The sequence below is a fragment of the Lissotriton vulgaris genome, chromosome 2_1 (assembly GCF_964263255.1).
Source record: "Lissotriton vulgaris chromosome 2_1, aLisVul1.2, whole genome shotgun sequence".
In the NCBI taxonomy this organism is placed as follows: Eukaryota; Metazoa; Chordata; class Amphibia; order Caudata; family Salamandridae; genus Lissotriton; species Lissotriton vulgaris.
This window is the reverse complement of record NC_141687.1, coordinates 318,153,873-318,179,554: the sequence shown is the minus strand read 5'-3', so window position 1 is coordinate 318,179,554 and position 25,682 is coordinate 318,153,873. Positions and strand designations below refer to the sequence as shown.

The window sequence follows — 25,682 nt, the reverse complement described above, 5'->3', positions numbered from 1 at the left end:
TCCTCTACTTGATTGCTGTTTGTAATTTGTGTAGTGTGTGTTTGTAGTACTGCAGTGGATCCTTCCCTTCCCTTTCTCTTTTTTCCTTCTTCTTGCTATCTCCTTTTCTACTTTTCCTTCTTCTGTCTTCTTTTCCTCTCTTTTTACCTCTCCCATTCATAATAGTGATACCGTTTACGGATACTTTGGCTCACTGATATTCCCCTTATGAGTTTCTTAAATTCTACCTTTATATTGTTTGCGGGAATTATTTGTATTTGATTCAATCATAATTACTATGTCTATGGATTTCGATTGTATCACTATGTATTGTATTTATCTACTTCTTATACTTTTTAAACTTAATAAACTTATTGAACATTAAAAAAAAGTGATGTTTTTGACAGAAACAATATCATAACCAAAAAAAGTGTTGAAAAAGCCCATATATATGCACCTTGGTGTTACAGGCAAGATCTATTGGCTTTCTTAATGATTATTTTTAAATGTGCTGCAGAGACGTTAGGGGTTTCCAGCATGCCATAAAAGGGGAAGGGAGTTAGTGATGCCATGGGCCAGGCTTCATCCTGTGTTTTTGCCACAACATATTTTTCTAGCTGGATGAACAACTTCGAAATGAGAGTAGAGTGTTTTTTTTTTTTTACAAAGAGCAGGACCCTTGCATGTTTTACCCAAAATAACATTAAGGGGCCCATTAGGATGTCGGGCGGATTGCCCCCGCCAGGCTGGCGGTGGCAATTGCCAGATTGGCGGGGGCAATCCGCCCGACATCCGCATTCGATTCCCCCCGCCATATTAGTATGGCGGGGGGGACCTAAGCGGACGGAAAGATCGTCCGCCTCTTTTCCGCCCCAGTCGCCATGTGGCCGAGGCGGAAAAGGATTAATATGCAGGTGGTGTCTATTAGACACCGCCAGCCATATTACAATGGGCTTAGGGAGATGCCTTTCCGTGGCGGCGATGCCACCATGGAAAGGCATGCGACCTTCATTCTAGGGCCCCCCCCAGAGTGAAGGAGAGGTGGGGGGTGCCCACGGGGGGGTACCTGTGGTACCCCCCTGCATTTGCATAAACAAAGCGGCAGGCTCCGCGCGGTGCCTGCCGCTTTGTTTATGCAAATGTAAAAGTGCATTTTTGAGCATATGGCGGGCGTTGCTGAGAGCACCGCCCGCCACAATGCTAAAAATACAGGATGCGCCCGCCACAGTGGCGGACGTATCCTAATACCCACCACGGGACCCCCGCCCTTATGGCGGGTGGTCCCGATTACCGATGGGATAGCTGGCGGACTAAGTCCACAAGCCATCCTAATGGACCCCTAAGTCTACTAAAACTGTGTCAATGCGCCTTAAGATGAGTGACTTAGCCCATAATACTACTACCTTAAAATCTCCAAAGAACTGATAGAAAAAAATAAAAAATCTGAAGGCTCTCTGCAACTATGAAGGGAACTGGTCCTTAGGTTATAATTCCTTGAATTAATAAAAATAAAATCACAGTCTTTCTCAAGCTTTGCAATCATAACTGAGAGTGGATCCTGGTCGAAAGTTTGCAGTGCTTTTTTAATCAATTGCAGCAAATTTCAATTGAAGCAAATTGAACTTCATGTCGATTCGACAAATTGGGGTAACTATGCCATTAGACATGTTCTTTTTTGGAGATCCAAATAAAAAGCTTCAGTGAAGTTTGGAGAAATGGTTCAAAGTCAGATTTTGACCATCTGAAATTTAAATGTAGGATCAGTAAATAATAAAATAAAACATAAAAATATTATATAAAGTTCTGCCTGACGTAGTATCTCTCAATCGATCGCTCTTCAGTATCTCCACTTTTACCCTTAAGCTTATCAGTGTCATAAACCAGTGTTTATTCAGATGTATGATTTGCTCCCCTAAGGCTTAAGGAGTGCAAGTTTAGTGAATCGATTTCATGGCTGATGAATTATGGGGAAATTACAGAACCTGACCTACATGCTTTAATAGTAGGGATGAATTTAGTTCAATGGAGGCTTATTCATCACTTTATAATCACTAGGAAAATGTAATATTTTGGATCTGAGAGAGAATAATACTTGTTAGGCCTGCAGATCCACAAGTATAACACTCTGGCAGGAGCTTTATGTTTGAGAGTTGCTCATTACAAGAATTAAGTTATATCATGGATAATTAAAGTAAAATGATTGTCCTAGGAAGTTGTAGGAGAATTAAACTTCCTAGTATTAATGAATTTGAATTTAATTTGAATTTAAAAGCATTTATTAAGCGCGATTTTACCAAGCGGTTTCATGGCGCTTTTCGGATTACGACCAACGTCAGTGGCAAGGGGAGCTTAGGCAGCAAAAGCTCGGGAGAAAAGTAAGGTTTTAAGATTTTTCCGGAACTGTGTGTAGGAAGGTGAAGTGCGAAGTCCCACAGGGAGGGAGTTCCAGAAAGCTGGGGCGAGGACAGCAAATTTTGTTCCATCAGCCTTCTTCTTTTTGAAACGTGGGGTGGTCAGGAGTGCCATGTGGGTGGAACGGAGTTCTCTGCCCGGCATGTAGGGCTTGATAGCAGAACATATAAACTCAGGGACGGTGCCCATTCTGGCCTGGAAGGTGAGGCAGCCAAGTTTGAATAAGGCTCGCTCTCTCACAGGCAACCAGTGTAGTGCCTGCAGTAGGGGGGTGACACGGTGAAATTTGGGCAGGCGATGAATCAGGCGAGCGGCCTGGTTCTGCACTAGTTGCAGGCGGTGAATAGCATAGGCCGGCGCGCAATTATAGATTATGTTGCCATAATCAAGGCGTGAGAGCACCATTGCCATCACAATGATTTTTAGAGCCGGGAGGGAAAAGAAGCGGGAGATCTTCCTGATTGTCCTGAGGGAAAAGAAACAAGAGGATACAACAGAGCTAACCTGAGAGTGAACAGAGAGTTGGGAGTTAAGAAGAATGCCAAGAGTTTTGACTTTGGGAACTGGGAGTGGGGGAGCACCAAGTGAAGGGGGCCAATGGGACGGAGACCAGGGGCTGCAACCACCTCCGGTCAAGACCAACTCTGTCTTGTCCGGATTGAGTTTGAGGTGGTTGCAGTTCATCCAGTCCTGAATGAACAACATGACAGTTTGGACATTCTGGGCGGATGAGGGAGAATGGGAGAGGTTAAAGATTAGCTGGAGGTCGTCGGCGTAATTAAACACTGTGACCTCGAGCTGCTGCAACATAAAAATGAGGGGGTAGATGTATAAATTAAACAAAAGAGGGGAAAGTGAAGAACCCTGGGGAACACCACACACTACCTTGCGGGAGGCGGCAGCGAAACCGGCCAGGTGGACCGCCTGAGCCCTCTCGCTCAGGAAAGACTCGAGCCACGAGAAGGCTAGGCCCTCTATGCCCGCCGCCCTGACACGGGTGAGAAGGATGGAGTGGTCCACCGTGTCAAAAGCGGCGGACAGATCTAAAAGAATGAGGGCTTGTGGGAGGGTGGTGTCGATGCCTTCACGTAGCCCGTCCATCACTGAGATCACCACCTTCTCCGTAGAGTGGAGGGGCCGAAAGCCCGCCTGGCAAGGGGAGAGGCAGTGATTAGTCTCCACGTGGGTGCTCAGGGTGCTAGTCACATGGGTTTCTAAAACCTTACCCAAATAAGGCAGGAGAGAGATGGGGCGATAGTTAGAAGGGGATGATGGGTCGGCGCCGGCCTTTTTTAAGATAGGGATGACGACCGCGGATTTATGGGGGGTAGGGAAAACCCCATTGCTGAGTGAATCATTAAGGAGTGTGAGGGGCGGGGTAGGACAGGCTAGGAAGATTTCTCTAAGGATATGGGCAGGGGCAAAGTCCAGGGGGGAGCCCGACTTCACCCTTTGAAGCAGGGGAAGGAATGTGGCTTTGGTCAGGAGGGGAATGGTGGTTAATTTAGAAGTGGTGGAAGGGGGGGGAGGGATTAATGAATGTGGAGGATGGAGGAGGAATGTTGATTTTAATCTTTGCGACCTTTTCAACAAAGAAATCGTTGAGCGAATCGCAGAGGGATTAGGTGGGGGAATCGTAGTCGTAGCTCTATCAGATGAGGCCAATTCATGCACAGTGGCAAAAATTTCTTTTGATTGGGACTCCGCTGCCAGTATCCTGTTAGAATAGAATTCAGTTTTGGCATCAAGAATGCCTTGTTTGTATGTCTTAAGAACAGATAGGTAAGTGGCTTTTAGAACAGGGCAATACGCTCTTCTCCATGCTCGCTCGGCTCTCCGTGCGGCCAGTTTCTTCTCCTTAAGGTCTAAGGTGAACCAGCGGTTGGCGGCGTGGGCTCGCTTGACCGTGATTCGCCTCAAGGGGGCGAAATCATCACCCGCTTGGGTCAGCCAGTTATTGATGGTAGCCAGCTGAGCAGGAGCTGTAAGGCCGGAAAGGTCCGGGCTGGATTTGGCCAGAGACGAGCAGAAGGATGGCATATCGGCTTTGCCCCATTTCCTAACCCAGGTGTTCTTAGGGAGGGGGAGCTTAGTCTCAGGGGCTAGGGCAAGAGAAAATGAAATTAGCGAATGGTCAGACCAGGAACAAGGGGAGATGCAGGGGGGTGTGATGGGGATATTCAGGGTCCAGATCTGATCCAACGTGTGGCCCTGTATGTGAGTGGGACTGTGAATGTGAGGTGTAAAGTTAAGGCTAGTCATAAGATCGGTGAACTCCTTAGAGAGAGAGCTTTCAGCAGGGTCATTCGGCCAGAAGTTGAGGTCGCCAAGGACTAACACTGACGAGTTGTTTATTACCAGTGTGGCCAGGAGATCTTGGAGGCTGGAAACAAAAGAAGGGGTGGAGTGAGGGGGACGATAAATAAGAACAGAGGTCAGGGGAGCCCGATGGGAAGTCGACCGGGTTACCAGGTAGTCTACTTCAGGAATGGGCGGGAAGGGGAGGATCTGGAAGTGAAGGTCAGTGCGAGCTATCAAGGCCACTCCGCCGCCTCTTCTGCCCTCCGGTCGGTCCGCTCGAATGGCAGAGTATGAGGGGTAAAATATATGTCTCCAAACAGTAATGGAACATTTTCAATACCAAAAGGATTATACATGTCTTTTAAAATATTTGTGTAGGATTTGTTAAGAAATATATGTGTATTGTATATGGTGTTTGGGGGCAGGAAATATTATTGGAAAGTGGCTTATGCAGACCTTGATTACAGAAGACGTCCTGCTCTATTGATGTGGCCCTCTGCTTTTCCTGTGTCTCCTTTTTCAATAGACTTGAAACCATGAGGAGGGCTGGCAGTTCCACAGAACTTGAATCAGATCAAACAGATGAATCTGGGTTTACCCAAGAAACAGACAAGCAGAGTGATGAAGTTAACCTCGAGCTCCCAGAAGAATTCCACACCTCAAAGCCGCGGTCGGGCAAGTTCAACCTCTTCATTAGCTCACCAAAGCAGAAAAGGCTGCGATTCGGAAAAGGGGATTACGATAAGGAAATGGCCCCTATGGACTCTATGTACATGATGGAGAGCAAAGTGCTGTCTCCCACCGTCAAGCATAACTGCTCTGACAAGGGAAGATACAATCAACTCTTCAAGTAAGTGTTTTCATTAGCAAGAGAGATCCTGTATATCTTCCATCAAGTATCTCAACTCAACAGGTAACTCTCACTATGGGTTCTCAAGCTCCATGCTTTTGTCTCAGACAAGAGAGCACATCAGGATAATTCTTCAACAATGAGAACTTACCTGCTTTTCAGTATATTATCAACCAAAAGGACCTCAACTGATATGTGGTTGGTCCAATGGCCTTTCATAGTTCCCTGCCCGTTGTGAAATCCCCATAACAATCAGTCTAAGGACTCTTTCCTCAAACACTTCAGTCTAGAAACATTAAATGGCAAGATGTAATCTTATTCTAATTGAGCATATTGTTTTGTAATGGCTGGCATAGCGTTTATCATCACACTAAAATAGAGTGGGAGGAGATTGGTTTGCTACTTTATCCTCCTGGCATAGCTACATATCACATAAGTTTAGCAAACTCATGCAACTCTCTGTGCCTATATGTCTTTACTTGATGGATAAGAAAAGCCTCACTCACAATGCTTTTTAAAAAACTGTACCCCATGAAATGAAATTTGATATATAAAACTTTTTTCATAAAACTACTTCCCGTGTAGCATTTTTTATAGTGAGTTGTTACTACTTTGTCAAAGCAATGAGTGTGGAATCAGATTAAAAACAGGTTCTTTAATTAACTTAAGTTGATCACAAAATCACTGCCAGTCAAGCTTGATCAATTTCCTGTTTCTAAATCATTTTTAATTCAATACACACAAAAAAAACCCTTGCAAGCAATTTGCATTTACTTTATCTCAGCCCAAGCTCGCAAGGTTATATTGGGTCACCCACTTCCATAAATCTATCTTCACTCACAATGTGGCATGCTTTATCCTCGGGTCCTATCCGATCGTTGGCATGTTTCTCTAGTTAGGATGGGCTACCCCAACTGTGGGAGCTTTTAGTTTCATTTATAGGGATCCACAGTATACATGAGAATAGGAAAACCAAATTTTCTGGACATACACACCATTCTCCCTTCATTCAGAGTGCTCCATAAAAGGTATAAAAAGGCAAATTGGATGCTTAAGGAACATAATTATCACCCCATCCTTTAGTTCATAGTTTCTTAGGATCAAGTAGAATACTTAGATTACTTATACATCGGATTTGCTGTTTTATTATTATCAGAGGCACTTGGTTTAATGGGCGATTGGGGCTTATCCTCAAGATAATTTTACTTTCGTATTCACATTTGCATCATGGATTCCTTTACATACAGTAACAGCTCCTGGAGTTGGTTGAGAAATATGTCAGCAATGAGATAGGGCCAGATAATGAAGCATGCCACAATTTATAAGGGAAGGTTTTCTTAACGACCAAGAGAAGGCATTTCAAAGAAAGTTGTTCCTCTGTGATTAAGTTCATGCTCAATAATCTATGGGTTCACTAAACCTATTTGATATGTGGTTTGAAGTCTATTCATTTGGTGTCTTAACATTTGCTTTATAGAAAGAGCACTTCTGTAGACTCCACCATCAGCTGTAAAGAAATAGCTCTTAAAGTGTACGATCAGAGGAAGATCTTTGAGGCTGTGGCAGAAGGCGATAAACATGAACTGGGTGATCTCCTGGTGTACCTTCGCCGAACTGTGAAACATCTCACCGATGAGGAGTTCAAAGGTACCCAATCTTTCAGGAGTGCACAAAGTGTTTTTATGTAGATAGGTGCATGTGTGAGTCTTGGGTGAGCTGGTGTGAGTGGATTCGAGCTAAGACAGGAATAATGTCTGGGTGTGTTTAGGTAAATATGTGCATGTGGGAGAGTCTTAGGTGAGCTAGTGTGTGGATGCTTGCTGACAATGAGTACATAAGCTTGTTTAACCTTTTCGATGAATCGGATGGTCCCCGGCCATCCGACGTCAAGGTGGGCGTGTGCATCGGTTGGCCAGGAGCCTTCCGATCAGCGCACGCGTCGGATTAGGCCGCAGCCCAGCGGAATGTCCGCCGCGGCAAAAAGGTTATGTAAATGCGTGCATGTGTGAGAGTATTGGGTGAGCTGGTGTGAGTGGATGTTTGCTGAGACAGGAATAATGCATGAGTGTGTCTATGTAAATAAGTGCATATGTGAGAGTCATAGGTGAGCTGGTGGGAGTGGATGCATGCTGACAGTGAGTGCATAAGCATGTTTCTGTAAATATGTGCATGTATCAGAGTCTTGTGTGAGTGGTGTGAGTGGATGCTTGCCTACAGTGAGTGGAAGAGCGTGTTTACTTAAATAAGTGCACGTGTGAGAGTCTTGGATGGGCTGGTTTGAGTGGATGCTTGCTGATAGTGAGTGCATGAGTGTGTTTCAGTAAGTGCATGTGTGAGAGACCTGGGTGAGCTGGTGTGAGTAGACGGCCTCTGAGACTGTGAATAATCTATGAGCTTGTTTATGTAAATAAGTATATGTGTGAGATTCTTCTATGAGCTGCTGTGAGAGAATGTTTGCTAAGACAATGAATAATGTATGAGTGTGTTTATATAAATAAGTACATGTGTGAGAGTCGGGTGAGCTGTGAGTAGATGCTTGTGAGACAGTGAATAATGCATGAGTGTGTTTATGTAAATAAGGGCCTGTGTGAGTATCTTGGGTGAGCTGGTGTGAGTGGATGCCTGCTGACAGTGAGTGCATGATCGTGTTTTTGTAAATAAGTGCATATTCGAGATCTTGGTTGAGCTGGTGTGAGTAGACGCTTGCTGACAGTGAGTGTGTGAGCGTGTTTATGTAAATAAGTGCATGTGTGAGTGTCTTGGGTGAGCTGGTGCGAGTGGATGCTTTCCTACAGTAAGTGCATGGGTGTCCCTATGTAAATAGGTGCATGTGTGAGAGTCTTGAGTGAGCTGGTCTGAGGGGATGTTTGCTGAGACAGGAATAATGGCTGAGTGTGTCTAAGTAAATACGTGCTTGTGTGAGAGACCTGGGTGAGCTGTTGTGAGTAGATGCCCTATGATACTGTGAATAATGCATGAGCTTTCTTTTTGTAAATAAGTGAATGTGTGTGATTCTTGTGTGAGCTGGTGTGAGACGATGTTTGCTAAAACAATGAATAATGCATGAGTGTGTTAATATAAATAGGTGTATGTGCGAGAGAAAGGTGAGCTGTCAGTAGATGCTTGAGAGACAGTAAACAATACACACGTGCGTTTATGTAAATAGGTGCATGTGTGAGAGCCGTGTGAGCTGGTGTGAGGTAAGTAGACTGTGTGAATAGATGCTTGTGAAAACAGTGAAAAAAATGCATGAGCATGTGTGTAAAACCTATAAGTCACCCCTTAAGCCGGTCTTTTCAGTCCGTAAGTCAGGGTGCTCGGTTCTAAGTGTGAGGGTGCCCCTGCATAAGCAGGACACCCCTACAGCCTCTGGAGCTCATTCTCCTGGTTTGTAAGTGCGACAGCCATAGAACATATAGAGGGGCACCGCGTCATTATGCCATGAACATCTCGAAACTGGCTGGAACGAACCCTATCATGTTTGGTATCAAACATGTTGGAATCATACTCCCACACCATAAATGGTGTGTGAGTATGATTCCATGCACTGTAAAGCTCCTCCTAGAGGCCCTCAGTGCTCCCAGTACCAGTCTTCTAGACTCGGACAGTACAACATGGATGCTGCCGACCAAAGACACAATTCTGCCCGCCTGCTGCTGAGCCAAGCTCGAGCGGGGGAAGGGAGAACAATAGCTATCCTGTCACAGGGAGGTGTGACCATCTCCCAGACAGGGTTTAGTGTATTTGGGCCGGGTGAGAGCACTTGTCAGCGCCACTCATTCTGCTTGAAGGGCACATTTGGTGCCCTCCTTGCATAGTCCAGTTCAAACCAGCTCAGGGAGCCATTAGCTCCTGCTCTGGCGTGAAACTGGACAAAGGGAAAGAGAGTCTCCTCCCCACTGTCCGCCCCTCCCCTGGGAGGGAACCATGAATCATCCCAACCCTTTCCTTAGGATACTTAAGGGCTTACCTGAGGGTGGGTCCCTAAATTCATAGTGCAACAAGATTAATTTCGATACACCACTTCATCTTCGACCGTCTTGGCACTCTGGACTTCGCTCTGGGCATCAAGGCTGCAACTGGGAAGACTCCTGCTGCTTCTGATCTCATTGCACTGCTCGTCTACTGCAACATCTGTACCTGTGCTCCATACAGGAACCTTCCAAGGCCTGTGGGTATATAAGACATCTGTAGGAATCGCCCTTGTAGTGAAGGAGTCACTTCCCTGCATCTGCGTGCACTGCAACTAAGCTGACCAGTCTGCTGATCCTGGGCTCCCACGGACTCCAAAAGGCTCAGGAACACAGGTGGTAGTTCTACCCATCCCTCGAGGTCTGCCCGTCCTCTTATCAAGTTTGAGACCAGTATTCCTCGTCGGAGCAACAGGAACTGAACCCCTGTGCCTCACATCGACTTGATGTTGCAAAGGCTTGTTGGCTTTCTTTCATCAAGATCTCTTGGCTTCAAGTAGCCCACACCTCAAGCATCTCCTGTGACCAATATCGATGTCCTCACCACATCACTTGCACCGTAGGCCTGCATCTTTGGTGAGCTGCTCAAGGTCCTCTTGCGACTCCATTGCCAGTGGCCTGTGGGTGCTGTTGAGACTCCCCTTTGATTTCTGTGGGCTCCCACGGTTGCTCAGGGCCTGCCCTGACTCCCCTGCTTGTAGTGAGTGACCTGGATCTTGCGGGTCCCGACATTGCACCTTCTTCCTTTTCCATGTGGTTTGCAGTTGCCAAGGCTTGAAGGTGCTCCTGACGGACACTGACCCCTCAACTCTCGACATCTGATGTGGGACAGCTCGTGAATGGCTCTTGGTCTTCCACAGCATTACCTGGTCCTCGCAGCTACAGCTCCAAGGTCACCATCATCTCTGCTGCACCACCCAACATTGGTCAGCACTCTTCTTCTGTGCCTCCTGGTCACTACTGAGTGGTCTAGACTCTGTCCACTCTGCTTGCACATACTCTTCACCGGACACTTTTGCCTTCTCCAGCAGCGGCATCTTCCTGAAGGCTCCCATTTAGTTTGACAATTGTTTCCGACCCACTTCACACCTATGCACCTTGCTTCCCTTGTCTAGGTATCCTGTTTCCTAGGGTATACACGGGTGGGGTGGCTCTCTAACCTCTTGTCTTCCACGTGGTTCCTACAGGGTCCACTGGGAAGGGTCCTTATTCTTTAATTTTGCAACCATACCCTACCTGTCGACTTGTACTTAGAACACGGTTGTGTTCCCACTCTGCACATGACCTCCGTGGGGCTCCTGGATACTCACCTTGGGATGTTCCTTGGGTCCCCAGCACTTCTACATCTTCTCGGTATAGACTTGACTCCAGTCGGGGTTCGCATACCACTATTTTAGTATATGGTTTGTTCTCACCAGTGACCACTGTGCATTCTGTACTACTTACCTGTTTCTATTGAAAAGTATTGTGTGCATTGTATGTGTTAGTGAGTGTCTTATAATAAATACATATTTTTATACATACACTGTGTGGTACTTTTTTTCCTATTCTATACCAATAAGATTATGTTCTGGTTAAAACTAGATGCTTTATACTCCTTCTGGCCTAAGCCTGAATGCTGCACTCCACAGCTACCACTTACAGAGCTTTCTAAGGTTGTCTAAGACCACTAAAATCACCATAAGAGTTTTCTGGATTGGTGCAGGGTGCCCACTTATATAAGTGTGCATCATATACCAAATCAGCCTCTCACGGTGCTTATGTAAATAAGTGCATGTGTGAGAGTTGGGTGAGCTGTGTGAGTGGATGCTTGCTGAGAGTGAATAATGCATGAGTGTATTCATGTAGATAAGTACATTTGTGAGATTCTTCTATGAGCTGGTATGAGGGAATGGTTGCTAAGACAATGAATACTGCATGAGTGTGTTTACATAAATAAGTGCATGTTTGAGAGTCGGTGAGCTGTGAGTAGATGCTTGTGAGATAGTGAATAATGCATAATTGTGTTTATGTAAATAAGGGCCTGTGTGAGAGTCTTGGGTGAGTGTGGGTGAGTGGTTATGTGCTGACAGTGAGTGCATGAGCTTGTTTATGTAAATATATGCATGTGTGAGTCTTAGGTGAGCTGGCGTAAGTGGATGCTTGCGGACATTGAGTGCATGAGTGTATTTATGTAAATAAGTGCATGTGCAAGAGTCTTTAGTGAGCTGGTGTGAGTGGATGCTTGCTGACAGTGAGTGCATGAGGGTATGTGTTTAATTGCATGTGTGAGAGTCTTGAGTGAGCTGGTGGGCTGTTTGAGTAAATGCTTTCCTACAGTGAGTGCATGGATTTGTATATGTATATAAGAGCATGTGTGAGAGTCTTCAGTGAGCTGGTGAGAGGAGATGCTTGCTGAGAATGAATAATGCATAAATGTGTTTATGTAAATTAATGCATGTGTGAGAGTCTTGGGTGAGTTGGTGTGAGGTGAGTGGAGCTGTGTGAGTGGATGCTTGCTGGGAGTGAATAACACATGAGTGTGTTTATGTAGATAAGTGCATGTGTGAGAGTCTTGGGTGAGCTGGTGTGAGTGTCCCCTTGGTGAGACGGCAAGTGAGTGCATGAGTATGTTGCTGTGACTGAGTACATTAGTAAGGGCTGAGTTAGGGTAAGTGCGTGCATGTTGACACAGTGAGTGAATGGAATAGCGCATTGGTCTCAGGGAGTGCAGGGGAGAGTGTCAAGGATGAGCCGGTGTGAGTGGGTGCTTGGTGAGGAGCTAAGTGAATACAAAAGTGTGTTTATGTGAATGCGTAAGTCGGGCCATGAGTGAGCTGGTGCGAGGGGGTTTACATGGAATGAATTTATGTGTGCTGATGTGAATGAGGTTACAAGGTGAATAGTGAGACAGTGAGTTGGTGCTCGGGTATGTTTCAGTGAGCAAATACCACAGGTGATCTTTTGTAGGTGCAGAATGAGACAGTTGTGTGAATGCATGTGTATGTTGATATGAATGAATGCAAGAGTAATGGTTTGAGTGATTGCTTGGTTTGACAGTGATTCAGTGCATGAGTATGTTGCTGTGTGCGTATACGTGAGAGTCATACTTGAGTTAGAGGGAATATTTAGCTTTTTCTCTGCCTTAGTGCATTCATGTCACTGTTGTCAGTGAGATAATGACTGCAGGCCATGGCTCTGCTTATGTGAGCAGGTGTTTGGTTAAACAATAGAGTGAATAAATGAGTGTGTTGGTGTGAATGAGCGTGTGACTGAAGGTTATATATGAGCTGGTGTAAGTAGGTGCTTTGTCGAGACAGTGAGTGTGTGTATGAGTCAAGGTCATGCTTGAGCTAGAGTGAGGTTTTATCAGTTCTGCTTTTCATGTGCTTGATTGCTTTGATGTGATTGACTGCATGAATGAGGGTCCTTCCTTACATTAAGTCAGTGAGTGCATGGTGAAACAGTGAGTAAACCCATCAATGTGTGGTTGTGCACGAGTGAAACAGTAAAGGTCATGGTTGACCTCAGTGAGTGCATGAGTGAGTTTCTAAAGTGAGTATTTGTTGATATTGAGCAAGTGAATACTTGAGTATGTAGATATGAGTACACCCGTGAAGATCATGGGTGAGCCAATGTGAGTGGACATAAAGTCAGTGAATGCATGTGTGTTCATGAGAGTGAGGGCATGAGTCTGGATCTTCGGTCAACTGCTGTGAGTAGGTACTTAGTGATACTGTGAGTGGATATGTTTGTTGAAAGGGATGAGGATCATTGGTGATCTCCTGTGAGTTTGTGCTTTGTAATATAGTTGAGTGAATGCATGAGCGTGCTGGTGTGATTACATGAATGAGGGTCACGGGTGGGTGCGCTAGTGTGATTGGATATATTCTGAGACAGTGAACGTATGAGTGAATTGCTGTGAGTGCAGTAGTGATGACCATTAAGGTTCTTTTGAGTGTGTAGATGATGAAATAGTATCTGAAGAGTGCATTGGTGTCATTAACTGCATGTGTGAGTGTCAAGGATTAGTTGGTGTGAGGAAATGCCTGACACAACTGTAAGTAAATACATGCATGTGTTATTGTAACTACATAAGTGAGGGTCTTAGTGGAGCTGCTATGAGTTGGCTCTTGGTGAGACAATGAGTGAGCACATTAGTGCATTGCTGTCAGTGAGTATATGAATCGTGTCATCCTTGACTTAGTGTGAGTGTGTATGTTGACAGTGAGAAAATGCAAGAGTGCATTGATCTCAATGAGTGAATTAGTGAATGTCTATTGTAAGTTGAGGAGAAAGGATGCTTGGTGAAATTGTCAGTGTGAATGCTCCAGTGTTGGGATGTGAGTGCTCAAGCAGGTGTCCTGAGTGAAATAATGTGATTGGATGTAAGGTGAGTGCCTGTGTGTTCATGTGAATGAGTGTGTGAGTGTATTATGTGAACTGCTATGAGTTGGTGCTGGGTGAGAGAGTGAGTGCATGACTGTGTTGCACTGAGGTGAGGGTCATGAGTTAGGGTCTTGGGTTAGCTCATGTCAGTGGGTACTTGATGTGACTGAATGCATGACTGCATTGCAGTAAGTATATGAGTAATTGGCCTGCTGGAGTTAGTATGAGTGTATATGATGAAATAGTGAATGAATGCAAGATTGCTGTATGCCAGTGAATATGTGAATGTCAATGATGAGTTGGTGTGAGTAGATGCTGAGGTGAGATGGAAAGTAAATGCATGAATGTACTGATGCGTTTAGGTGAGTCATGTGTGAGTTGGTGTGACTTGGTGTGAAATGGATGAATGCATGTGGATTGATTTGAATGAGTGCATGAGTTAGAATATTGAATGAGTTTCAGTGAGTGGGTGCTTTGTGTTATAAGTAAGTGAGTGCATGACTGTGTTATAGTTATTAAAGTTCATGGGTTAGCTTGTGAGAGTGCGTGCAAGGTGCAGCAGTAAGTAAGTGCATGAGTAAGGGCTTATGTGATTTAATATGAGCGAAGACTATGAGGGAGCTTTTATCAGTGAGTATCTGGTAAGACAGTGAAGTCACAAGCACATTTTAACGAGTTACTACATATATCCAACAGCAAAAAGCCTTCGAAACGACTGTAGCCTTATTCAAAATGTAGGCTTCTGTTTGTTTATTGTGCTAGCTGTGCATTGCAATTGAAATGCAATACCATAACAGCATATGCACCCTTAGCTAATTTGACTAGTGGGATGCATTTCTAACTAACATGGACAAAGCCAGCAGGTCTGCTTTATGCTAAAAATGTAAACAGTACTCCTGGCTTTGCCAATCCTTGTTGAGACTAGTTTGTAGCAGAGCGGATTGACGGACGGTGGTCTTTGGTCTTAAGGAATAATATTTGAGGGTACCTCTAAAGGTTTCAATTGTGATGGTGCTTCTTTGGATGAGGGATTGAGGCTAACATTGTAGTGGTAGCAGAAGTGTGAACAATATGATGTCAGGCCTCAAGAAAGCTTGGCTAGTTAGGTTGTAGAGGGTTTTTTAACAGAAGCAAAGGCAGTCACGTGTCATATGAGGAAGACAGGTCAGGCAATGCCAGCTAAGTAAGGCTTTAGTTACACTAGAAATCATGGTCAGAAATTTGACAAGAGCTCTGCATTGAACACAAACAATACATTTTCTTCATTATTAAAGATTACAGGTAGAACTCCTCTAATATTTCCTTTCCTTTTCAGAACCTGACACAGGCAAAACCTGCCTGCTAAAAGCCATGCTGAACCTGAGCCATGGAAAGAATGACACCATCCCTCTTCTTCTGGAAATTGCAGAGAAAACGGACTCACTTAAGGAATTTATTAATTCCGCCTACACCGACGAATACTACAGAGGTAACAGAAGCAAACTGCATGTGTTCCTCCCACAAGAAGCAGCATTGAAACAGACTTGAGATTGTGGTGAACAGTTTGGACGAGAGGGTGAGAGTGTGTTCTGACAAAGGTGTGCTAAAATGGCCTACTCACTTATTGATAATCTTCATAAATCTGAATCCTGGTCTTCCCCACATAAAGAGCATTCACTCCCTGCTAACTGAGGTTTACTCAAGCGAGATCAAAGTTCCAATCACCCAATTTGATTTCCTACCACAACTCCCATCATCTCTCAGAAGTGGGCGCCAAACCTCCCTATTTCCTGTTTCCAAGCTACCTATCAACATTTAACGTTGAAAGCTCTACTTCAAGGGGATGGGTAAGATGGCAAAACTGGACTCTGACAAGGAAGACCAGGACTCAAAGTAATGAAGAGTTCTTCACTACCTCCTTGTTGATCTTCCATGGGAGTCCTTACATACATAGCTGATATGCAACCCACGTATCCGAATCAACTCAGCCATCAATAGATTGCCTTTCACACTGAAGTATTATTCACTCCATATGTACTTCAAAACTAAATCCAACACAGTAGAACCAAATGCAGAAGACATACTCCCTTCTGATTGTAGCCTGCAATATCTAATGAACATATGGGGGGTGAACCATATCATGCATTACTAATATAAGCCATTAAAGCTACCTTCAATACCACCCAAGATGTTTAAACTTCAGTAGCTGACCATCTTTGCACTAGTGCTGAAAGAGCATTTCCCTGCTTCTTGTAGGCGACTATAATGGCTTGCTTCAGCCATCTACTGAGTGTTGCTTGCAATGGTTGCAGCTCCTGGCCTAAGTAAAAGTTTTGAAAATCCACTTTCTGAGCTGGCCAAATCTCAAAGTCCCACTGGACATGCAGAATATGCACCACTTCATCCTCAGGGGATATTGGATTGAACAAATAAACTTGTGAAAAACAAATCTTTACAGCAATAGAAATTAGATAGAACCTTCAATACGAAATCCAGACTTGTTTACAGGACCACTGGGTCTACTAAAAACCTCAGATAAAATGTCTCTCAAGTTAAAAGTGCTCTTAACTATCAGGTCTCAAGATACATAAGGACTCAGAAGCCAGGTAACCTGGAAGAGATGGTACACCGGACATCGAAAATATGCACGCATACCCATAAAACGACATGTCCCAGAATCAAATGCATGGCCTCAACCTCTAGAGGACCAGCACAATCAGATACACTTCTGAGTGAGCAGTGGCTAAGCAGGTATTTAAACCCCACCTGTATAGAGTTCTTTTCTTTAGCAATAGTGGTTGTTGTGACTCTTCGCTGTTTGCTACAGTTGACGCTTTCCTTGTTCCTTCAATTTACCTATGTTGTTTTCCCCCCTCTTCCATTCCTTACCTGCTGTTTGTGGTTACTTGATTTGTTATCCTCTTGTTAGTTTGTTTAATTGTCCAGGCCTCCTTTCTACTGGTACATCATTAAAAAATCATCTTCAGCTGATTTTCCAGTACTCCGGGGGGCTAGTTACAACCTCCCCTCTATTTTCACCCAGTAAGTCCCAATCTTTGTTACTTTAAGCCTAATTCTATCCTATTGATTCAACCCTTTGATAACTCATGCTCTATCGCCCTTAGGTGGAGACCCATTATGTTTACAGTTTGGCCTTGATAAGTCATGCCCCCAAAATCTATTCTGGGTTTTCCGAACACCAGTGCCTGCAGAAGTGTGTATTTCTCCCCCTCCCCCCTACCCTCCCCCTCTTTAGACCCTTTTCCCCTTAGTCTGGTTCTTAATTAACATCCCTGGACCCAGTGCAACCGGTTGAGTCGACCTCATGTTCATGTTCAGGTTGTTCATGACACCTGCTCTATGATCCTTCTATATGAAGAAAAGGCAACTTAGAATAAGACCTTGTGTGACAAAACCTCAAGGCCCACTATACTCAGAGGCTCTAATGTAGCCTTCTGCAGTGTCTGAAGCACCAGATGAGGATCCCAAGTGAGAACGGGAAGTGAATCACTGCCATCTTCAAAACTAAACTTCCTAAAGCTAACCTGCCAAATTGCAGCAGCCAGGTTACTTCTACACTTGCTGAGACATTCTTCGACCACAGCTGCACTAAAAGCTGTGCAATGGCTGCCCGTTAAGACATGGATTTTGTTTAAAGCCTTAGTTTTGGTGCCCAGGGCAGTGGGTCTTTCTAGCCCTGGCTACTTGGCTGTGAGGTTCGCCCAGTATATTCTTTTAGAGCGTTGCGTTCCGGCTTTGCCTCACTTATGCTAATCCTGCACTTTAGTCATGTGCAAAGGGGTGGCATATCCTTTCCCTTCCTTGTGGCTAAGGTGCTGAATAAGCTCCCTCGTGAATTGTGCCTGATCTCTTCTGAGCTTAGTTTCCCCAAAAAAAGAATCCCCTGGCTTCTTGTTGGGGGCAGTACGATCTCTGTTAAAGGATGCATACCAGGGCTCTGCCTGTTAGCACTAGGACACTCTTCAGAGTTGAAAGGGAATACCATCTGCTCCTAGGATCAATCCCCTTGAACTGAGCGCCCCCCCCAAGGATGGACCCAAGCAAAAGCCACTCGCATCCGTTGTCCAGACTATAGGTGTAAGAACTTCCAGGGGTAAGCTTTTTCTGATCCAACTATCATTGAAGGGAAATCCCCTTAGGGATAGGGACAAACTGCTGGGACAGAAACTCAACATCCCAGGAGGTGGTTCCCTGACTGGTATGGGTGCAACCTGGCCCAGGAGAGGATCACAAAATTTGAGTTTGGATGATCATTAACGTTGAGGCCATGACCCACTGAAATCTCAGCCACTTGTGCTGTCAGAGCTCGCCCGGTGAGAAGAAAGGACATAAAAGAGATCAACTTCTTCATGAATGCTGGCATGAAAAGTTCCCTAGATCTATCTTGAAGTTTGCCCCTATAAATTGCAGATCATGGTTTGGCACCAAGTGTAATTTCTTGTCAGTTATCACCATGTTTTTCCTGCAGTCTGCAACTTTATTCATATGTTGGTCAACCACAAAAAATCATAAGAGCAGATTAAGCAATCAAGTATGGGAAAACTTGTATTCCACTTGAACGAATCCCCTACCATTAGTGCCAAAATCTTGATGAAGACGTTTGGAAATTAAGTCAGTTCAAATAGGAGGATCTGAAACTGATAATGTTTGTCTTGCACCAAAACCCATATATGATTTTGTGATGAATCTTTTCATATGCAAGAATCGTCTGAAGTGACATAGAATGTCATGTAGAATAGAATATTTTTCCTTCTAAAAATCAGGGACTAGATTTCCTTTAACAAGTGCTGAATCCTTCCCTCAATTTCCAAAGAAGAGGATTCAGATGGAAACAAGCACAATCAATATCTTTAAAAGAGAAAGATAGGGAGCATGTCTAAGATCTCTCTGTCGCCCGCTGCTATACTGGGCCTGCCACCCACCCTCCTCTGAACAACGCCCGGGTCCTGTGGTGCACTATGAAGAGCCCACCACACACTGAGAGATGCAGGCAGTGGTAGCTTAGACCCTTTGGTGGGTGCGAGCAGCACATTTGCAACCACTGGGGAGCGCAACAAGATGGGGGTGGCTGCGGTGTGATGAGAAGTGCACCAGCCATATATTGCCTGAGGCTTGCCCTGGTATTTCCGTCCTGGGTGTGAGGATCATGGCCAGAGAAGCCAAGGGACTGGAATGCAGCAGTGGGACCTAAGGTGCACTACTACTACGAAGGGTCCACCGTGCACAGAGAGACACTAGCGTGGGTAGCTTGGACCCGTTAGTGGGCTTGGGCAGCATATTGGTGGTCCCTGATGAGCGGCACAAGATTGCGGCAGTCGTGGCGGGGTGAGAGGTGCACCAGCCATCGCTTGCCTGAGGCCTTCCCCGACACCTCTGTACTGTGTATGAGGATCACTGACAAAAAAACTGGAGCCTGGAGGCCAGAAGCAGGGCCAATAAAACCTTCCATTAATGCTTCGGGGAGTAGTCTGTGGCACGTCTAAACAGCCTAGCATAGTTTGTTAGCTCCGCGGGGGACTACTGCTACTCTCCCCTTGCCAGGGCTCTGACGGCGTGGGAGCGGCCAGAGCATTAGCGGCTGCTCCAGGCAGAATGCAAAGGTTGCGAAGCTGCCCGGACACCAGCTGAACGATATCGGAGGTGAGATCTCAGTGGGGAGCATGCGGTGATGACGAGGAAGACCTTCCCGGCCATAAGGAGTCTGCCTGACAGCGATGGGCCCTCTGTTTCCACCACAGGTCTATAGTCTGCAGCACTCAACTGAAGATCTTCTCCTCCTCCTCGATGCAGGCACTCCCTGGTGACCCCGAGATGGGGTGATTGCATTGGGGACGGGGTACATTGTGATGCAGCTCCTGGTCGCAGGCGCTGCAGGCACTCTGTGACTGTTCCAGCCATGGGGTGCAACCAGTGACCTGGAGGGGCGCCTCTTCTGGGCTGCTGGCAGAGTCCTAACACAAGCTCAGCAGTACCTATTAGCTGGAGCTTGGCCCTGTCTGGGTTTGTATGGCCTCTAAACACTGCCACAGCATTACACAGGGGCCCCGCGATTGGTGGAGGGCATAGAGCCTGTTGCCTTTATGTCATGTCGGACACTGACAGGAGATGCCTGCCCCCCCTCCACACCCCTCCACGTAGGGCACTGACTTTTTTCCTGTTGCCCCACTGAGGAGGACAGTTTCAGTATTCGGGCAACTTAATCTCTCAGGATCGTTCATCCGCAGGGAGAAGGCCCACGATTACACACAGTTCCGGGGACCAGAGCGGCTGTGGTGGCCATCCCTTGGTGACCATGGGGTCGTGCGAAGATGGAGAGATCCCATCAGCAGATTCTGACCAGACCAACTGGGAGCCCATCCAGGGAGAAACCTCTACCCTCACAGCTGTTACAAGCGGTGGAGGGAGATGTTGGTGGGGGACAGGTATTGAGATCCTTCCTGGAGGCCCTGTTTGCTTCCCTCCGAGAGGACCTTAGGACAGTTCGGAAGGACCTTTCTCAGGACTTAAAGGATCATAAATCCAACCGCAATGAGAAATCTGAGCAGCTTCAGCAGGAAGTGATACACCTCTGTGAACAACAGACTAACCTCCACGTACACACAGAGGGTTTGGAGAACCAGTCGTGACAGAATACCAACCGCATTCAAGGAACAACAACTAAAGTGGAAGGTACAGGCATTGGGGCATATGTGACATTCTCATTCTTCAGATCCTGGACGCACTGGCCACTATAGAGATACAACTAGATAGAGTTCAAGGAGTAGACCCACTGAGACAGGAGAATGAGTGTCCTGCTGAGATTGTGGTATGTGTCCACGATTTCCAATTTAAAGAAACAATACTCACCAGAGACATCCTTTCTGTGCAATTCCATGGGCACAAGTTGGCACTTTTTCAAGATCTCTCGGCCCTCATCCTACAGGAATGTAGAGCCTTCCGCCAGGAGGTCAACATTCTACGCGACAAAGGCATCGCCTGTTCTTGGGGACAGCTGTTCCACTTAATCTTCTGATGGGAAGGGAAACTACAGCAGCTGGGATCCCTGTATGGGTTATGCCAACTGCTGTAAATTGTGGAAATTGAGGAGGCGGGCAGCAGACCATCCCTCATCATCGACAGGCCCAGAAACATCTTGAATGGCACAGGAGCTCAGCTTCCCCTAAAGGACTGCACCCGAACCAGGCAACCATAGCCATGGAGCAGCTGGCACTGTTAGACACTCTGGCTGGTGAGCTTCCCTGGCTGGAGACGACCTGAGATGCACCGGCCCAAATGATCTTCTATACTGCCAGCTGGGGAAATGGGGGTGGCTCCTGGGAGGGGGTAGTGGGGGGCCTTTGCAGGAGTTATTGAAGGTACTCTAATGATGCCCTATACCCAGAATTCCTTCCGGATGTTTCTGGCCTTGGCCAGTGCCTTACGTTCTAATGGGACTGAGTTCATTCATGGGTTACAGTTGGGGTTCTTGTTGGGGGAGTACTCACATTCCACATATGTGCATTACACTTTAGGTCTGCTTCAGGACTGCAGTGGTGGGAGTGTCGTCCAGAGACCTGGTTCACTGTCTTGGCTTTTTCTCATCCTCCATTCCTCACACAATAAGCTGAAGGTCATCACCAGCAATGTGAAGGGTCGCAACAACCCAGTCAAGTGTAAAGCAATTCTGTTTTGCCTGGAGCAGAGGTGAACCATTTGGTGCCTGGAGGCTGCCACAGGCTGAGATCTTATGCCTTATCACAATAGTTTTTTCTTTCACCGCCACCAAAACAGCTGGGGTGGCCATTCGGATTTCTAGCTCCTTTCGATGCATGGTGGGCTCTAAATTGGCTGACATAAAAGGGCGACTGTTAACAGCTAATCAGTTTTTGGGGCTTCACCTTTACTTTAGCCTCTTTGTACACCCTGAATGACGGTCAGGAAAGCTTTATCACTCGGGCTGTGTCCGAGGTGATGCCCTCCCAGGATTGACTGGTGTTGCTTGGAGGGGACCTTAATTTTATTTTTAGTAAAGACCTAGATAGATTGGCACAGCGCTATGGACACACTGGGGACCTTTACCAAGGCAGGCACACTGCATGAGTTAGATGGTGTTAGACCAGGCATCATTGGTGTGAGTCTCCCTTCCATTTTGACGGATTGCCTCCTCTGTTTTGATATGTTTTTGCTGGTTTTATGCTTTGGGCACTCTGCCACTGCTAATCAGTGCCACAGTGGAAGTACTCCCAATGTTAAATTGATGTACTAATTGATTATTCCATGATTGGGTTATTTGATTTACCTGTCAGCCTCTAGTACAGTGCACCATGTTTGCCCAGGGCTTGTAAATCAAATGCTGCTTGTGGATTAAACCCAGATCTGTTGACTGGGTGTGAGTGTTTGATTGGTTCAGATGCTCCATCCATCACCACCCCCTTTTGTACCACTGGTGGGCTTGCAGCACTGGTTGTGCCACCCACAGAAGCAGCTTGTACAATGTGTCTCAGGTCTGCCATTGCAAGGCCTATGTGCAGTCTAGCACTGCCATGTCGACCTGGCCAAGTGCACCCACTTGCCAGTTCCTAAACCTTTCCTGTGCTTCATGTTAGACGCCCCTATGGTAGACCCAAGGGCAGGGTGCATTGTAAGTATAAGGTAGGACATGCTCTGGTGTGTGTAGCATGTCCTAATAGTGAATTACAGCCAGTTTCGTTTTTCACGATTGAAGGCTACCTGGTCTCTATAGGTTAGAATGGGCAGTTAGATTATTATTTTCTTATAATCCTAACTGATTCCGGAAACATGGTAGAAATTTGAATTTAGTATGCCTGCACTCAGAATAATAAAATACATCTTTTAGTAAAGTTGGTTTTAACATTCTGTGTTTGAAAATACCACTTTTAGAAAGTAAGAATTTTCTTGCCTAACTGTCCAGGCTAAATTGTGTCTTCTTTGTCTGGGTTTGTGAGTGACAGGGCTGGGGGATTCCAGGAGACAGGCTGGGGCAGCCCAGTGGTGAATATAGAGATCTGCATCTAGATGGGGGGGAGGAGTTGCACCTGGGAACTGAATAGGGCTGGGCCTTCCCTCTACAATGCTGGCTCCACCTCCTGTGATTTGTCTGATGTCTCTGCCCTCCACTGTGAAAGGAGAGAAGGAATCATGTCAACAAAGTGCTCCAGAGCTGTATCTTCCCTTCCCTGTGCTGGCTCCACCTCCTGTGGGGTGGCTGATGTCTCTGCCATGCACAGTGAAAAGAAGAAGAGAGTCATGTAAACAAAGTGCTCAGGTACTAGTTTGGACTAGGCAGAGGCCTCTCTGCCATCAGAGAACAATTGATTTTGGGGTATAAATATTGGGACCCTGATCCCAAGAAATTAGATCACTTCTGGAACAAGAAACCTTTTGCCAAGGAGAAGAACCAAGGAAGTTGCAGGAGTTTTACTGCCCCTCTGCCACTGTGCTGTTTGCTGGGTTGGCCTGCAGTGGTTGCTTCATTGCCAAGGAAAGGAGAAGGAACTTTTTAAGGACTTTCACCATCTTCAGAATATTCTCCAAGTGCTTGAACTGTGCTTGCCTCCTGCTGAAGTATCAGGGACAAAAGACTTCATCTCCAGCTACCCAATGAATTTCCTTGCTGGGAATTCTAACTCTAGACATTAACATGTTGCTGGGAGCTGGAAGCGCGACGCATCGAGAAGAAGCGTGTCGACGCCGCAGCTGAAATAATCGCATTTCCGTAGAAGCGGGCCTTCGCCGCATCTCCCTGGAAGTGTGTGTTCATCATAGCCGCCTGCTGTCGCATCCCTGGAGAAGCGGATCGCTGGGCCTTTTGCGGCTCCAAAGTACAGAGTTGATGCAAGGCTGCCAGGGCGTCTACGCATCGTCATGGCATCGCCACATCAAGGGCGCCATCTTCTCGCTTCGCAACCGGATCATCCCATCGCATCAAGGCGCCATCTTGCGGCCCGCAGGACGAGAATCTATGCAGCACCTCCGCACCGGTAAGAATCACGACGCATCCCCTACTCTGCGCAGGCATTGAGGCACGAGGCATCATCTCCCCCGGAATATGGAACCGACGCATCTCCCCTTTTGCAAGCCTTTTGTTTACTTTGCGTTACGCATCCAGGTACTTTGTTGAGAACTTTGTTGCATTCATCATCAACTTGAACTAAGCAACTTTAATCATATTTTAAGTAATCTTGAGTATAGTATTGTGGATTTTGTTGTTTGTGGTCTTGTGTTAAGCCTATATAAAGAGTACTTATTTTTATAAAACCTGAGTTGTGTCCATCTGTAGTGTTTTTACTGTGTTACTGTGTATATTCACAAATGCTTAACACACTGCCTCTGAGATAAGCCTGTCTGATCGTGCCAAGCTACCAAGGGGTTGAGCAGGGGTTATTAAGGAGTGTAATCCCCTTATCCTGACTTAGAAGTAAGGGTCCCTATTTGGACAAAGGTGAATACCATTGTCAACTAGAGACCCCCAGATCTAACAGATGGGGGTCCAGGACATCTGAGAGGACAAACACCCCAAACATGGAATTACACCTTTTACTCACTGACCATAAGAGATATGCCTGGCTCGACTATTTTTAGTGGACTAGCGAGGTTCGGGCTTGGGTGGAGACGACTAAGATTGATCCAAGATCGCTCTCGGACCACGCTGTGGGTTCTCTTACCCTTGAGGTACCTCTGACATAGAGAGCTCCCCACCCGTGGAGCCTAAGAGAGAGTTTTCTGTAGAGACCTGACATGGTGCGTCAGGTTACTCAGGCAATCGCTAATTTTCTGGCCTTCAATGACTTCACCAAGACCCCCTTTGCCACTCTCTGGGAGATCCTTGAGGTTGTTATCCGGGGGGGAACTGATTGTCATATCGGCAACGGACAATAACTCCTCTACAAAAAGAGGGAGGGCTTACAAATGGAAGTCCAAGAGTTGGAACATATACATAAAGGTACAGGGGCCCCCAGAGTCTGGCAGCAGCTAGAGGTGTCACACACACAATTAGCCCAGACGTAGACAGCGTTGCATATGCACTGCTCAGACTGCGGCCCTTCTTCTAGGTTAGGGGGGATAAATGTCTGTTGGGCTCAACGACAGGCTACAAGGGTGGATGCCATCCTAGCTCTGGCTGGTACTGTCATTATATGGAATGTCCCTATTGCGGCAACCTTCCACAACTATTATGAGGTGCTCTACTTGGCACAGGATCTTTCCCTTGCACTTTTCTCTAAAAGGTACGTACCCCTCGCCTGACTTATGATCAAGCGGATGCTCTGGGTCTGCTGACCTGGGTGGAGGAAGTTATCTTGGCCATTTCTAAACAGAAACCCCTCAAATCCCCGGGCCGGATGGCTTCCCCGCCCTCTTTAATAAAGAATTTGCACCGCTTTCTCCCCAATTCTAACCAGGCTTTTTAATTCTTTTGCTGGACCAGGAACTGTGCTGCCTTCAATGCTGGAGGCCTCCATCATAGTTATTCCCAAGCATGGGAAAGACAAGAAGCAATGTGGCTCATACTGCCCAAAATCCCTTCTTAATGTGGATATAAAATTGTTCACCAGCATCCTTGTGGCGCGGCTGGGTCCATATATGCCAGGCCTTGTGGACCCTGACCCTGCTGAGTTTGTTCCCCATCGTCAGTGCAACAATGATACTAAACAGGTGTAATGAGAGTACTAAACAGATTGTTCACTTGATTGATAAAGCTAAATGCTCCCGTTGGGAAATAATGCTACCGGCCATTAGTGCACGGAAGGCCTTTGACCGGGTGCACTAGCCCTGCTGGGATGCGATGCTCTGACACTTTGGGA

The 25,682-nt window shown here is 46.2% G+C and overlaps 1 protein-coding gene across 1 annotated transcript in view; it reads left to right on the top strand.

The window, feature by feature from the left end:
* TRPV1 (transient receptor potential cation channel subfamily V member 1) overlaps window positions 1-25,682 on the top strand; it is a 340,269-nt gene that overhangs the window by 57,022 nt on the left and 257,565 nt on the right. The window contains exons 2-4 of the mRNA XM_086955019.1: window positions 5,219-5,542; window positions 7,020-7,189; window positions 15,197-15,349. Coding sequence (XP_086811145.1) covers window positions 5,229-5,542; window positions 7,020-7,189; window positions 15,197-15,349 — 637 coding nt within the window. The 5' untranslated portion in view covers window positions 5,219-5,228. The remainder of the gene's footprint in view (window positions 1-5,218; window positions 5,543-7,019; window positions 7,190-15,196; window positions 15,350-25,682) is intronic.